The sequence below is a fragment of the Nicotiana tabacum genome, chromosome 9, assembly GCF_000715075.1.
Source record: "Nicotiana tabacum cultivar K326 chromosome 9, ASM71507v2, whole genome shotgun sequence".
NCBI lineage: Eukaryota > Viridiplantae > Streptophyta > Magnoliopsida > Solanales > Solanaceae > Nicotiana > Nicotiana tabacum.
In genome coordinates this window covers 99,647,031-99,663,471 of record NC_134088.1, presented here as the reverse complement: position 1 = coordinate 99,663,471, position 16,441 = coordinate 99,647,031, and the positions used below count along the sequence as shown (strand labels likewise).

The following is a 16,441-nucleotide window of genomic DNA, read 5'->3' as shown; positions in this document are numbered from 1 at the left end:
TCAATTCACATATTTGAGCATTCGCATTCCAATCATGTGCACCATCTTCAAAATATCATTGGGGAATATTTGATAAACAACTCATCCATATTGACATAAATAAATATGTTGCACCTTGAAATCATCATTCTTGATAGATATGTAATGTCTTCGTATAATATCGTGGAATGGCCTTTTCAATATCTCCATAGAGGTAAAAATTCTCACTATCATATTATCATGCTTGTAGTTATAGCAAAATACATATGTGCACAAATTGCACTTAGGATATAGTAATTCAGGACCAAGAAATTCTCCAAGAATTGTATATGCTATCAGCATTTTAAATCGTTCATGGATTGTCATATAAGTATAGTCAAATAATCCATATAAATGGACTTTAGATTTACATCAAGTTTTCATGACATGCTAGACATATAAGATAGCTAAAAGTGATTGAATGCTCCGTTGACTTTATACTTTCAAGTATTTGAACTGCAGGTCTAAAACTACATGTATTTCATATTAAACTAATTCTAATCGAATTTTGTCTCTTCCATTTGGCCAATATTTTTATGTCTGTATTCGACAGGCTTAAGATCATCTATACTTAGCGCTATCATAGATGTCAATATTTTATATCGATTACAATATTTTCTCATAAAGACATAATATAAAGATCTCTTCATTCATTTCAGGTGCCTGAACCTCTCGTGAGGTTTTATGAAATGTTATGTCATGTACTCTTCTAGAGTACTAGTCTCTTTACTATAATTGTTTTGATCATTTGCTCTTCTTCTTCATCGAGAATTTTACTTGGTACCGATTTGTCTATCTGCTTCAGGCACACCATAGACTTTATCCTTCTAGGACTTATTCTAAAAGGAGTGTTTGCAATGAGAATATAGTTAATTTCTTTGGGTCAGCAAATGCGTCTGGCATGCTTTGCAATATATTGTAGATGAATTATCTTTTTATGAACTTCATGTTCATATTACCTTATTTGATAGTCTAGATGTAAAAATAATAATTCATTCCACGTAATTTTTTCTCAACTGTTTATCGTGTCTCCCCTTCATGTTAGAAAACCCAACTTGCTTCCTCAACTTTGGAAACCCACCTTTTTGTGTTATGGTGTTAACTAAAATATACATCTCACATTAATAATAATAAGATGAAATTATTTGATTCCTTACCCCGAATCACTTGTGAGGGGAGAATGTAATATACTTTCGTATATAAGGTATATCAAACTAATATCGATAACTTTGTTCTCATAAACAATAGTTTAGCTATTAAGTGGAGGCACTCAACAAATCATTTTGCCAAATCAATGGTGATGTAAAATAACTTATCAAGATGAACTATCTTGAATAAAAAATTATGGAATATGCTCTAAATTAAATTATTGAGCAAGTTATCTGGCAAACACCATGTTGCGGGTTAATAATAATCGCACATGTAACCATCTCGTAGATGCATCTTATGTCGTATACATGTCAGGTGAATGAGCTCATATTCACCTTTGATATTTCCGGCATTCATGGGATTCAATCCCAATTTTAGTTGGTCTATTAATTAATAAGAACAAATAACATAAGAGAATTTGTAAAGAACTTTCTATTTCTTTAATATTTACCTATGTGAATTCTCTTTTATTTTTGCACATCATACTTAAATTAATATGGCTAAACTAGTTATGCCAACTAGATAAATTATCAATATTGGTGAACTTCATGTTTACATCATGACATGTGCAATTATAAATTAACTCCAAGTTTATTTTGATATGAATTTTTATATAAATAAACTTCTACTTCACTGTGACATTCTTTTATTTGTTTAGTACAAACTAGAGAATAAAGTGTGTATTTATATATATATATATATATATATATATATATATATATATATATATATATATATATATATATATATATATATATATATATTACCATGATACAAGTCGTAGTAATAGAAGATATTAAATCTTTTCTTTATTTATAGTCTCAATATAACCAACAGCTTTCGCGAATACGTTAGAAACTCAATAAGTTTCTTTGAAACTTACTACAATACAATACCTTATGATAATCAATTTTATTTATCCAAAATAGTATAATTTGCTCTTCCAGAGCTCTCAATTAATTTTGTACTATCGCATATTCATCAACATCCATATGATGAATATCTCTTTCAAGGAGAAAGTTATACCATTATGGTCATGTTCAAATCATTATAGGCAAGATATGATGCTTCTATTACTTTTACCCTGTGATAATCTCATTGCCTTAATATTTTGGCATAATCACAATGGGTACCTGATCAATGACCATTCATTCAATAATAATAAAATTATTTTCTTATTTCATCTCAAACCATATTCCAGAGATGAGTGTAGTATATTCACTGCCACTAGCACGTTCATATTCTTCCAAGAATGAATATGTATTCATAAATCAAATGTTGTCACATTCACATCATGAATGGACCATAATAATCTATATTTGCTTTACAAAATCTCATGTCAAATTGATGACAAACATTACTTTCACAAAGTGAAAGGGTATTTTGAGAATCCTTATTGTTCTCATTACTATAATAATGACGATTATAATTTCGTGTATTGCCACGTCCACATCCATTGATATCTTCACGGTAATAATTTTATCTTCTTTCAGACTTATCATTTACTGCTACCACATTCTCTTAAGAGAATGAGAATGAAGCAAATTCAACCGGATGGGTTTCCACTTCTTGTGCCCACAATCATACATGAATTTGATCATGGCAAAACATAAAAATTTTGTTACTTCGGGAGGTTATAATTTCTTACAAACTCTATTCGAGTTATAAGTAAAATTTATTGTCTTTGCTTGTATTTAAAATTAAATTATAGAATTTCAAGAATTTAAAAGAGAAAAATAAGGTAAAATACTTAACTTGAATCCAGAATTTATTCATGAGGGAAGTTTATGGAACAATTGACAATCATTATGCTCAATATTATGTATAAGTTGAGCACCATGCACGTATTCCAAAGCCTCTACTCAATTGGTTGAAGTCTCTTGCTGATAACGTGTTATAAAATAATAAGAGAAGAAGAGTATTGCAGAGAAAAGTAGAGAGAGAATTCTTATTGATTTTGGGATGATCTACAATGGAATAGAACCCTCCATTTACAGGGAAAAATGACCTAGCCACTAAGTAACAAACCCTAAAATCTCTCTAAAATATAGACATTCATCTTAAATACAATTCTATTTATAATACCACGCATGTAAATGAAGCGGTAAACAATGCGTTATTGGATGAATAAAAGAGAGTTTAAGAGAGTGAATTCAGGTAGTTAATTTGGTTAAGGCAAAAACTTCAAGTTTCAACAGAAACTTTTTATTGCTCCCACAACTGCACCTATTAAAGCAACTAAAAGAATACGGAGTATTAATTAGGCTATTTATTTATTCTCAATAAAATTTTTGCCTAATTCTTATCTAGATTTACGACCAAAATTCTAATAGCGTGATGATATAAAACAAATATGTGAAGTTTGCAACGCTTTAGTTCAAAATAATTATCACTTTAAGATAGTTCTGTTTAATATTGCTCAATTCTTAAAAATTATTGAATAGGTGTAACTTAGTAAACTATACCTTATATTTATTATTTTCTTAATGGACGTGAAAAGAGCTAAAACCACAATTAAAATGAGACGGAAGGAGTAAAAGAAAGATAATAGAATTACATAATTTGAAGATGTGAAAGGAAAGTAAGATTTTGAAAAGTTCCACAATTCTTCTAGGCATGTACCAAACCACGCCGCAAAAGAGCAATTGACTTAACTACTACATCTCATTCCCAAACAAGTCGAGTCAGATATATATCTGACTCCAATAATTCCCTAGATGGTGAAAAACACACAATAATTCCCTACCATAACATTGTGACTCCAAATAAAAAGGGGAAACCAAGAATATATCAACATTTTGCAAGAGTCACATGAAGTAGGTCAAAACAGTACTTTGTATTTCTATACATCACTCTACTAGAGTTGTCTCTACAAAAGGCTCCGGCGGATGCCCATGATAACCCTTTCAAATGAACTATTTACTCTCGAAGTGCAGCAGCGAAATATTCATCCCTTAAAACCTATATTCTTAAGGGCAGGAAATTCTAAAGCTTGTCCATGTTCTGCAAAATTCAGTGTGCTGTTCGTTGGTTATTCTTCGTTAGGCTGCAGAAGAAATGGTGCTGCTTAGAGAACAAAAGAAAGGACATTAACCCAAATATATACAGATTATAGACAACAACAATCATTAACAGCAAGATCAAAATAAAATGTATCCAAACCTCAAAACTTTAAAGTAGAGATGTGATACATGATCCTACAAGTGATTTCGAATTTAGGTAAGGATGCTACGGAACACCTGTCATGCTAACATTTATCTACATTTCGAATTTAGGTAAGGATACATAACGTTCATGTTGGGTTAAACAGATAATATGGTTCCTTTGATGGGCTTCTGCTTACCTTGGTACTGAGGATAACAACAGCTCTCCCCCCCCCCTCCCCCCTCTTATTTACTATTTTATTTTATAGGTATGTGTAAGTTGATAAGTAACAACCTCTTTCTGTAGATACCTTTCGTGAGAACATGATCCTTCCCTTGCCGTCATTCCACATCTTCAAAGCCAATTCACTTAGATCCTCATGTGTACTTCTAAAGCTAAAGAAGTGCTGCTATATAACCACTTGGTATCTAAACTACTTTAATAGTATCTCTGATCCTCACAAATCGTTCCTCTGTCGGCCAAAGCTACTCCCCTGTGACAGCAGACTATTGGCACCTAGTTTCCTAATGTCATGCACAATGTGTATGATGAAACCTCCAAGATGTCTCACCATAAGGAGGGATCCTCATACATAGAAAAGGATCCAATGAATTTGAAATGATTCAACAACCTCATTTTGGGAGGGTGAAAACATTAAATAATATCAGAAGTGCAAAAATGATCAAAGAATTTTCGGCCCCGGAGAATTCTAAGGTACTGAAGAAGTAAGGAACTTCATTTTTTTCCTTTTTGATACACATGAAATTCACTGACAAAGTAATGTTTATTGGTGAGAAATACAGTATGTAAATAAGTCTGTACAGTTATGTATATAGAATTACAAAGTACATCAATTTAGTGGATATTTCCCAATTACTTGCACTAATATATAAGTAAATATCATGTAAATTTGTCATGGTTTTTCGTGGAGTCCATATATTCATTTGACACAAAAAAGAAGTATTTGAGGTATGTTTCCAACTTCTTTTGAAATGATTCTTAGTTCCATTCATCGGAAAGTTCATGGCGGTCAATTCTCTAGAACATCATACACAAAATTCAAAAGAGAAAAGTCCTCACAGAAAGGATTTTTGGTACATCCAAAAGTTCTGCAATGACTAAAAGTTAAAAGAAAGGAGTCATTACCCAGAAGGTGCAGTTGGCATCCAACTTTGCTATGGTTTCAACAAGTACATTTATTAGTAACATATTCCATGTATTCAGTTAGCTGACCCTTCTTCATTCTCAGGAAAGAGAAATTGAAGGTCTTCATTGTCCCTGTACACTTGTACCAGAGCAGCTGCTTTATATGCAAACAACCCGACCATAGCAGGAACCAGCTGTTACGAACACAAAACATATGTCACATTAACTTATGAACAACCACAATCAGAGGAATCAAACAGAGGATAGCTTAAATAAGTCAAGATTCTAAAGGTTTAAATAGGTGTTAATTCAAATGCTATAAATGTACACCTGGAAATCAAAAAGATCATGGGCAAAATGCTGACACAATTCCCACAATCCATATATTGCTGCAGGAAACACAAGCCTTGGAGATGAAAGAGCAATGCTGCTACCTTTAACCGATCTCTCAAAAAAATCCTGCAGATCTTGGCTTCGTATTCCAATTCTGAGGGGAAGAAATATCAAATCACTTCAGTCAGTCAAGTTCACCATTCTTATGTGGAGCATAACCAAACAAAGACATAGTAATGACATTACTTCTTTAGTTTCTTTTTCTTAAAAATCTCAGGAACTGTCTCTTGTGAGAGGTTGTCTGCATGTTGGCAGAGGAGCTGCAGGTACACATAACTGCATAAGAAATTACAGACAGCATTACCACAATGAAATAAACCGAGCCGAATATGATGCGGCCGATTTTATCGAAACATATCCTCAAGAAAAGAGAACAGTTCAAATGTGAAGATTCTATCATAACTAGGTACTTGTAAGGACTAGATGATGTAAAAGCAATTTTCTTAATATTCTAACCTATCCATTTTTACCTGCCTATATGTGCCAAACTAGGTTGTTTACAAGTACTAGGGGATGATCTATAAAGTATAAACAGAATAGATAGAGTAAAAAATAGATCTAAATCATACCTGAAAACAACTCCCGTTGCATAGCTCAATGCAGCCTACGAATTGAACAAGTAAAATCTGTCAGTCCACTGCAGATGCAGGTTTGTACTGACCTGGGACCTCTTTCATAAGGTAGACAAGAAAATAACCCAGTGAAAAAAGAATAACAAAACAAGTTGAGCACGACCAACACAGAATACTTGGAGTGCAAGTTTAGTGACGTGGCTGGGGAGGCTGATATTGAAGTGAGGCTGGGCACACAAGTTATACCAAAGAGAGATAGTTTTAAGTATCTTGGGTCTATAATCCAAGGAAATGGGGAGATTGACGAGGATGTCACAGATCGTATTGGAGCGAGATGGGTGAAGTGGAGGCTTGCATCCGGCGTTTTGTGCGACAAGAATGCACCGCCAAGACTTAAAGGTAAGTTTTACAATATAGTCGTTAGACCGACCATGCTGTATGGGGCGGAGTGTTGGCCAATTAAGACCTCTCATGTTCAGAAGTTAAGGGTGGCGGAGATGAGAATGCTGAGATGGATGTGTGGTCACACTAGGAGGGATACGATTAGGAATGAAGATATTCAAAATAAGGTGGGAGTGACCTGTATGGTGGAAAGATGCGGGAAGCTAGACTGAGATGGTTCGGTCACGTGAAGAGAAGAAGCGTGGATGCCACTGTGAGGAGTTGTGTGAGGTTGGCTATGGTGGGTTCAAGGAGACGGCGTGGTAGGCCGAAGAAATATTGGGGAGAGGTGATCAGACAGGACATGACACATCTTCCGCTTACCGAGGACATGACTCTTGATAAGGGGTGTGGAGGTCGAAGATTAGGGTTATAGATCAGTTAGTGGTCGAGTTTATTTCCTTTTCACACATGTACTTCCTTCCCTAGCTGTAGTACTAGTGATACCTTGTGTTCATTAATTTTACATCGATATTTTTATCTTCACTTCGTTTTATTTTTCTTATTGTTGTTACTATTTCGTTTGCCGCAGTTCTCTGTCGTAATTGCTGTGATTTTGCTGTATTGACCGGAGGGTCTTTCGGAGACAACCTCTCTACCTTCACAAGGTAGGGGTAAGGACTGCGTACATACTACCCTCCCCAAACCCCACTTGTGGGAATATACTGGGTATGTTGTTGTTAAAACAAAACCAGCTTTTTTAGTCAAGAAAGCAGTGGAAATGTAAAGAAGTTTCCAATTGGAACAAAAATTGGGCATCAATGGTTACTGCAGCTGTTGTGAGATGTTCTACTAAAGTTGATAGGGTGGTTTATTATAAGAAGAGACTGTAAAAGAGAGTATGAAACTCGGAGGCTCACTCTCTCCATTATAAGCTTTCCCAATTGCAGTAAATCAATCACCTATTGTGATATACATGCATGTGCGCTCACTGCTCCCACAGCTAAAGTGAAGATTTAGGTAAATATAGCACAACTAATAATGGCCATTAATGCTTCTTTATTGATAAGTAACATGGCCACTAATGCTTCTAAGGTTATACTATATGCCTTCTATTATAGAATGTCTCGAGCTCAGAACCTCTTCTACCAAATACCTGGACTGATAAAGCTACCAAACAATATCCACTGCAAGCAGTCCCAATGCCCACCGTTAAGTAAAGTAGCTCCTTCTTAAGCTGTAAGAGAAACAGAAAATGCTTTATACCTTGTAGATTTAGAACATAACATAGTTCATTTGCAGATATCTTTGCTGTGCGCTTCAACAATCTTTTAATTGGGATACAATTTCATTGAACCATGCTTTCATAGTGAGAGTAATAACATTTGAAATCCTTTCCTTGTCACTTTCACATACTCTTAGGAGCAGGTGAAATGTTATCCAGGTATAGCCTAAGGTGCCTTCTACTTAAGAATTACCATCTTTCATGCTTTATGACACAAAATTATTAGAAGACACCTGAAGAAGTCCAGCCAGCAACTGCAAGAATATGCAAGCAACCATAATTAACTACCCATTTTATTCTTAAAGTCAGTAAAGGTCTTGTAAATCACTGAATAGCTCAGACTAAGCATGCATAGAGTAGGTGTTCGTAGAAACATCAGCCATTCAGATTCTACCCTTTATCAATAAAATTTCTCTAATAATATCCCCTTTTCTCGAACAACCATAAAAAGAATATTGAAAGCAGGAGATAATACTAATACAGAAGAAAAATCACAGAGTGATAACAATATACAAGAAGCCGACTTTCCTTTGGACACCGTTTCGCCACAAGTAAATAAGACAACATGAATCACAATAATGATGATAACCCGGAAGAGAGATTACGAGTAGAATCTCTACTATCTAAACCGACTACACTAGTATTCCAGTGCTGCCAAATATAAACATTTATTATTATAAATATAAAGAGCAGGAATTTAGTAGGATGCTTGGCGGATACATACAGCTTCATATCGGAGAAAGTTTAGCCTTTTCCTTCTTTCCCTATCATCTTGTATTTCCTGTGCATATCATTAGAAGCATCAATAGCAAAATTATTACTAATACTCTTTCCCTTGCTCATAATTAAGAATATCCAAAACTCCACTAAAAATAGAAAAAAAAGAACTTGTAAATAAACACCTTAAGGGTCCTCTTTTTATTAACTGGCGCCGTGGCATCACCTGAAAGCCACTCTTTAGTACTTTTCAATTTCAAAAACCCACCTTCATTATCTTCTCCTGATACCTGCATTTGCATTTTCTTGGTTCAATATTCAAATATGAAGCAAACAAACACCAAAAACCCATAAAACAAAAAGGAAATATTCAGTTATAACACTGAGAGTGTAATAAATTTTTTATACCTATCAATATAATTTAACCTTTATAACAAGTTACTTAGCATTTAGTCTAGATTACCGATCACCGCTATTAAATAGTGTTACCTGCAATTATCTTTTGAAGTGAATTGATTGTGTAAATATTTTTTACACCGTCAGTGCATAAAACATTTTAAAAAAAAGGTAGGCATGAAAATACCTCTTGTGACTGTGTAGCCTCAGTTGCACCATTTCCAGCTTCTAAAGAATCAAAATTTACCACATTTCTGAGCCAAATTCTATCAGAAATTCTGGATATAATATCCCCATTTAGCTCTCTTTCCCTTAAGAAATCTTGAAAAACGTCATCCACTGCAACTTCAGTCACTGAGGCAAAAACAATTTTAAAAAAAATGGAAATCACTCAAATGGGTAGTTACAAACTTACAATGCTTTCAACAAAAAGTAAAATTTAAGTAAAACAATTACCGGGTCGAGAGGTTTTGAGGACAGAGAGTGTTGTAGTGAATCTGGGGTGGGACCGGCAGCGACGCGGCGGTGAGGTTAAAGGGGAGAGAAACTGAGAGTGATTGGAAAAACACAATGGTAACATTTCAGTTCGTATATATGATATGGAATTCATATACTAATGCTATACTTTGGAATTTGACCCAAAAAGAAAAGGAATTTTTTTTTTGGGTACAATTCTTTTTTTGGAGTGGACAATTTGAAGCTAGCTAGTAGCTTCCCTTTTATCCTCTGAAAGTTGTTCTGAAATTTTTGCTTGATAAAATGGCCAAGACGCCAAGTCCAAGTTGCACATTGGAGAAGGGAAATATCTTCTTTTCCTGTCCTTTTTTTTAAAAAAAATTTAAATTTATTTTGTTTTCTTGGTGAAAATGCTGGCTTTTAAAAAAATGGTAGTACATCTTTTTTTTAACTACAAACAAAAAGGCCAAATAAACAGTCACTTCTACTTCATCTTGTTTGGAATTGAATGGATTTAGGAGTTATTTGGTTGTCATATTAATTATCCAGGAATTATAAATATAAAATTATTTATGGGGAAAATGTAACAGAAGAATTATTATATCGAGATTTATAATATTAATATAATTATTCATAATTAATAAAAGAATTGTTATATAGCGGTTACTTACTTGTACTTTAAGACTACTTCAAGGATACTTATTTTGAAATATTGGAATAAATTACATGCATTCTTATTTTATATTTCTATGCATAAAATAATATATAAATTCTCACATAATTTAATATGAGTATTATTTAATACTGCTAATCAAACATTGTATCGAGTTATGTAAGTATTATTTTTTATACGATCAGCCAAGCGTTACATTAATTATGGTGGGATTCTTTTTTATAATCCACCCAATCAAATATTGTATTAGTTTATGATAATTTTACGTTGACATTTTTTTTGCTAATACCTCTAATCACAAATAAAGTTATGCAATTATTAATAATCTATGGATCGTATGCGATGATTTTAATATAGGGAGTAAAGCATGTATTAGTAATGCAATAATTTATAATGCAATGGTTAATAATACAGAGAATGTAGTGTTCTTATTGGATGTCTGGTTTGTTATAGATTATCATGTATAAATTAGTGTACTTATTTTAAAAAATAAAATAAAAGTTTAATTTAGAGGAGAAAGAAGATATAAATTGTAGAAGGGTTTCTTGCCACATTTTTTAATTCATATATCATTAATAATTATATTCTTAGTCCATATTCTACCCCTATAAGATATTATTATTATTATTATTATTATTATTATTATTATTATTATTATTATTATTATTATTGTTATTATTATTATTATTATTATTATTATTATTATTATTATTATTATTATTATTATTATTATTATTATTATTATTATTATTATTATTATTATTATTTCTATTTTTTCGAAAATAAAACAAAAAGACTAAAAAATAAAAACTACTGCACTACTCAATACTAACCATTTATTCACTGTTTGTTGTTGTATTATTATTATTATTATTATTATTATTATTATTATTATTATTATTATTATTATTATTATTATTATTATTATTATTATTATTATTATTATTATTAATGTTTGGCCGTAAAATGATACATTTGAATTTATACGTGGTTTATAGATAAGTGAATCGATTTGATCCAAAAATAATAGATGGATTAGACAAAAATATAAGACTTAGCCTTGAAATTGAAACAAGACAACATATATCTTAGTCCCGGATGTAGAGCTTCCGGGGCAGTAAGAACAATATAAGTACGCAAGAAAGTAAGATGTTATTGAGCTTTTTAATAGAATACAATGTATGCTTGTCAGAAAATTTGTGTCCTTACAAGGATGATAGATATCACTATTTATAGATTGTACCTAGGGAATAAGGTCTTAGGATCAAGCCCCTCTCTAATGATAATTACGGGGCCATTGAAGAATGTATAACGGTGAGTAGTGAATGCTATATTCGTTGTAACGGAGCATGCACTTAATGTTATGAAATATTCTTCGTTGAATGATATCGGATGGCAGGCATTTATTTTGCCTTTATGAATATCATTCTCTCCGATGACAAGCGAGATCATTGCCTTCAAGTTTGATTGTCTTCTGTCTTCGGCTCAACGTGTCGCTTTCTCATGCGATCATAAAATATGAACATATTTTATCCCATATAGATAGTCCCCGTGCTTTCCGGTGGCATAACTTTGTGTCACCGGAAAGTTGGTAGAGATACCTTTCTTGACAAAAAATTCTCTGACATCCTCTGAAAAGTTTATGGCGGTTGATTAGACGCACATCTCTCCTCATTTAATACCCCGAACACATGTCATCCTTCGATTCAGCATTACTTTTACCGGTTATCGAGGTAATTATGGCCACAATTTTAGCCGCTTATTCCTTTACTTATACGCATCAAACTTCTTCATTTACGCTTTATAATTCTTCAAACTTTATCAAGCTATTTTTACTTAACTCATACTTTATCTTCAACCTTTATTTAACCTTCTTCTTGAGAGAAAAACTTTCCTTCTTTTCTGATAAAAATTACTTCTTATTCAAAAAACCCTAGTTCTTCAAAGAACAAAGGTAAGGCCGATGATGCTCCTCCTCCTACGATTTTCTGCCGCTAATCCTCGCACGTAGGCTGTCGGCGTATATCCTTCTTCCATCCGTCCTTCCAGCATTCCCGTTGTGAAGGAAGACTGTCATTGCCAAGATTTAGATATTATCACTCCTGATCTAATGAAGAGGATAACCTTACCCAAGAAGGGCTTTACGTATTTTTATACGTATCCTTTAACTTTGGGGCCACTCTCTATGAGCAGTGAGCTTGACTCCGTTATTATGAAGTTTTGCATCCGTTACCAGGTATGCCTGGTGCAAGTAAGTCCTTCTGTGTGGAGGACAATCAATTGTCTTTGGCGCCTGTGCCACGAGATGGGAGAGGAGCTAACCTTAGCTCGATTAATAAATCTTTATTCCCCGAAGATTTTTCATGAGGGAACGATAAATTTCAGCAAACATGGCCACCATGCCCTACTAGCCAGCATGGATGATGACATCGACCGTAGATGGATGGAACAGTTTGTTGTAGCTGCCACCAAGGACATCATTCTAGCCACGACTTCATCCTTTCCGGAATTGTGGAACCGTACACGTAAGTTCATCGCTTGTTTATTCTTCTAGCTAAAGATCATCCCATGTAGTTACTGATTTTTATTCTTTTATTTGCTTCATCAACTTAGTGGGTTCCACGTAGGGTTGAAGGCTTGGACTAGTGAGTCCAATTTTAGATGTTACTACGCCCGAGACCCGTACGTGGAATGAACTAGCCCTCAAATATGAGTAGAATGCCAAAAATCATGGTAAAATGAACTCATATTGTTTTTACTTTTCGTATAAGGAAGTTGATTAATTCTTCTCTCCTGTTAAATTCAGGTCTACCCCAGGGCTCAGTTATCGTCCCCGAGAAGGATGTTTTGGATGAACCTACTGATGAGGCAAGGTTGTTGCAGGAGGCATTTACCCGAACAAATGTCTCCGGGCCTGCTCTAGTGCAAGTGCTTCTTCTCGGAGTCCCCGGCCGGAGAACAAGCAACTAAAAAGAAGACGTATAACGACCCGGTCGGTCGTTTTGAGAGTTAGAGCCCCGAACCCCTATTAACTGCTTTTTCCATATCTATTTCTGTTATTGTGACCTGTTTGGATGACTGGTTTTGAGTTTCAGAGTATTTTGGGACACTTAATCCCTAAATGTGAACTTAAGTCTTAAAATTTGGACCGTAGTCAGAATTGTATGAAGACGGTCCCGGAATGAAATTTTTGTCGGTTCCGTTAGCTCTGTTAGGTGATTTTGGACTTAGAGGCGTGTCCGGATTGTGTTTTGGAGGTCCGTAGCTTATTTAGGCTTGAATTGGCGAAAGTCAATTTTTTGGAGTTTTGGACTGGTAGTGAAATTTTTTATATCGGGGTCGGAATCTGATTCCGAAAGTTGAAGTAGGTCCGTAATATTTAATATAACTTGTGTGCAAAATTTGGGGTCAATCAGACGTGGTTTGGTTGGTTTCAGCATCGGTTGTTGAATTTAGAAGTTTCAAGTTCTTTGAGTTTGAATCCGAGGGCAATTTGGTGTTTTGATGTTGTTTTGAGTGATTCGAAGATTCGACTAAGTTAGTATGGTATTTTAGGATTGGTTGGTATGCTTGATTGAGGTCCCGAGGGCCTCGGGTGTATTTCGAATAGTGAACGGGTGAGTTGAGCTGTTAGAAAGATTTGCCGGTGTTCAGGTATGGGTCTCTGAAGTTGGGAACGCGGACCGCGGTGGAATTTCACGTCAGCGGTGGAAGTTCACGGGCGGCGGAAATTCCGCGGACAGCGGTGGAATTCCACGGGGGCGGAAAAGTTCCGCGGTCAGCGGAATGCTTTTCGCGGCCGCAGTGGAAATTCCGCGGACCGCGGTGAGGCGTTCGCGGGGGGCAGTGAGTTTTTCACGGTCAGCGAAATTGGAATCCGAGGAGTGCAATATAAATACTAGATTCAGGGTTTTATTTTTATATTTTGACCTAGAGAGCTCGGGTTTTGACGATTTTTCGAGGGATTTTCAAGAAAACCAACGGGGTAAGTGATTCTAATTCAGTTTTGGCTAAAATACATGATTATATCACTAATTTCATCATTTGATTCGTACTTTGGGGTGGAAAATTGGAGAAAATAGTAGAAACTTCATAAAATGGGTTTTGAGAGTTGAATGTCGATTCGAAGTCGGATTTTAATAAATTTGATATGGTTGGACTCGTGAGTGAATGGGTGTTCGTAATTTATAGTTTCTACCCGATTCTGAGACGTGGGCCCGGGGAGACTTTTTGGGCATTTTTTCTAATTTCACGTTTTAGCTTCGAATTAATTAGTTAAATTAGTTACTGGTAGTTATATTTATATTATGCAATTGATTTGAATAGATTCGGGCCATTTGGAGTCGGATACTCATGGCAAGAACATGATATCAAGTTGAATTGAGCTTGACTCGAGGTAAGTAGCTTGCCTAACTTTGTGTGTGGAAAATCCCCTTAAGATTTGAAACTATTGTGATATATGAGCGCCGTGTACGTGAGGTGACTAGTATATACACGGGCTAGTTATGGTAAAACCCAATTTTCTTACTGAGCAGCAACATGTTTTCCTGTTATTTTGAGTTATACCATTTTAATGAGTACAAATCTATTTTCATTCTTAATTGAGTTATTCCAATATGTGTAGCTATCATGTTTAGTCTAATACAACATGTCTACGTGTCTTAATTGTTTATGTGAATTCTGTGCAGCATGCTTAGTGAATTTTCTGCTCCTTCCCTGACCGGTACCTAGCCTAAATTGTAAGAATTTCGTGATGTAGTTGTATTTCTATCGTTCGCACTGCATATTTACTTTGGGACTACGAAACGGTATTCCGGGAGATCCCCTTATACTGCATATTTACTTTGGGATTACGGACGTATTCCGAGAGATCCCCCTGTACTGTATATTTACTTTGGGACTACGGAGCGGTATTCTGGGAGATCCCCCTGTACTGCCTATTTACTTTGGGACTATAGACGTATTCCGGGAGATTCTCTTGTACTGCATATTTACTTTGGGACTACATACGTATTCTGGGAGATCCCCATGTACTGCATATTTACTCTGGGACTACGAACGTATTCCTGGAGATCTCCATGTAGTGCATATTCATTCGAGACTATGGGACGGTATCCCGGGAGATTCCACATTGTGTATACCTTGTTCTGAGCCGAGGGTTCCCTTGACTATTTAATTTTTGTTTTTGAAAATTTTCTTTAACTGTTTTACCGTAAAACTTACTTATATCTTTTACTGTTTAAATTTATTATATTTACTCCGGTAGAGCCTTTACCTGACCTCGTCACTACTCGACCGAGGTTAGGCTTGACACTTACTGGGTACCATTGTGGTGTACTCATGCTACTCTCTGCACATATTTTTCGTGTGCAGATCTAGGTGCACCTTATCAGCTGCACTATCTGTGAGCCATGACAGATTTGGAGACTTCAAGGTATATCTGCCGCGTCCGTAGACCTCGGAGTCCCCTTCTACTCTTCCTCATGTCCATTATTTTTTGTATCTTCCTTGTTAGATTCTGATGTATAGAGACACTAGACTTTTCCTTCTATAGTTTATGATTCACGATGTTCCGGTTTTTAGGGATTGTTGTGTATTTTTGAATAGTTGGTTAAATTTATATTTTCATTTCATTAATCCGCAAAGTGTTAGGCTTACCTAGTCGTAGAGGCTAGGTGCCGTCACGACGTCACACGAAAGGGAAATTAGGTCGTGACAAGTTGGTATTAGAGCTCTAGGTTCATAGGTATCGTGAGTCACAAACCGGTTTAGTAGAGTCTCGCGGATCGGTACAGAGATGTCTGTACTTATCTTCGGGAGGCTATAGAAATGTTAAGAAAAATTTCACTACTTGATTCCTTGTCGTGCGAAAGTTGTTTACTTCAAAAAAAAAAATCTAAACTTTTGTATTCTGTTCTCTCACAGATAGTGAGGGCACGTACAAACAGATCTGACTAACAGACACCTTCTGTATTCAGGTTTATTAAGAATATTCCGCAGGGAAAAAGTGGTCACCACAGCTATCGAGTGACATTGGAAGTAAGGTCTTAGCTTTCGAGCGGCGACTACTAGGGCTAAGATAATTTTTTCCAGATGTGGATAGTGAGTTTA

The 16,441-nt window shown here is 35.0% G+C and overlaps 1 protein-coding gene across 4 annotated transcripts; it reads right to left on the bottom strand.

Moving 5' to 3' along the window:
- Nucleotides 1-3,812: 3,812 nt before the first annotated feature.
- On the bottom strand, nucleotides 3,813-10,018 carry LOC107811550 (uncharacterized). Of its 4 annotated transcripts, none has more exons than XM_016636511.2 (10): nucleotides 9,658-10,018; nucleotides 9,389-9,555; nucleotides 8,991-9,095; nucleotides 8,813-8,869; nucleotides 7,960-8,040; nucleotides 6,420-6,454; nucleotides 6,037-6,126; nucleotides 5,788-5,944; nucleotides 5,458-5,651; nucleotides 3,914-4,230 (listed from the first exon to the last, which is right to left on the bottom strand). In XM_016636511.2, exons 1-9 carry the CDS (start codon nucleotides 9,809-9,811, stop codon nucleotides 5,532-5,534), a joined length of 966 nt encoding a protein of 321 aa, XP_016491997.1. In that variant the 5' UTR covers nucleotides 9,812-10,018; the 3' UTR covers nucleotides 3,914-4,230; nucleotides 5,458-5,531. The 4 variants fall into 4 exon arrangements, with proteins under 4 accessions (XP_016492010.1, XP_016491997.1, XP_016491992.1 ...); XM_016636506.2 differs by having other exon boundaries at nucleotides 3,914-4,213; XM_016636518.2 differs by having other exon boundaries at nucleotides 4,097-4,233.
- Nucleotides 10,019-16,441: the final 6,423 nt, after the last annotated feature.

Coding starts and splice junctions, on each gene's coding strand:
- LOC107811550 (XM_016636511.2), bottom strand. CDS start 9,811: ATGAATTCCATATCATATATACGAACTGAAATGTTACCATTGTGTTTT. Junction 9,096..9,388: donor AGGCTACACAGTCACAAGAG/GTATTTTCATGC, acceptor ATGCAAATGCAG/GTATCAGGAGAAGATAATGA. Junction 6,127..6,419: donor GCAACGGGAGTTGTTTTCAG/GTATGATTTAGA, acceptor TTTCTTATGCAG/TTATGTGTACCTGCAGCTCC.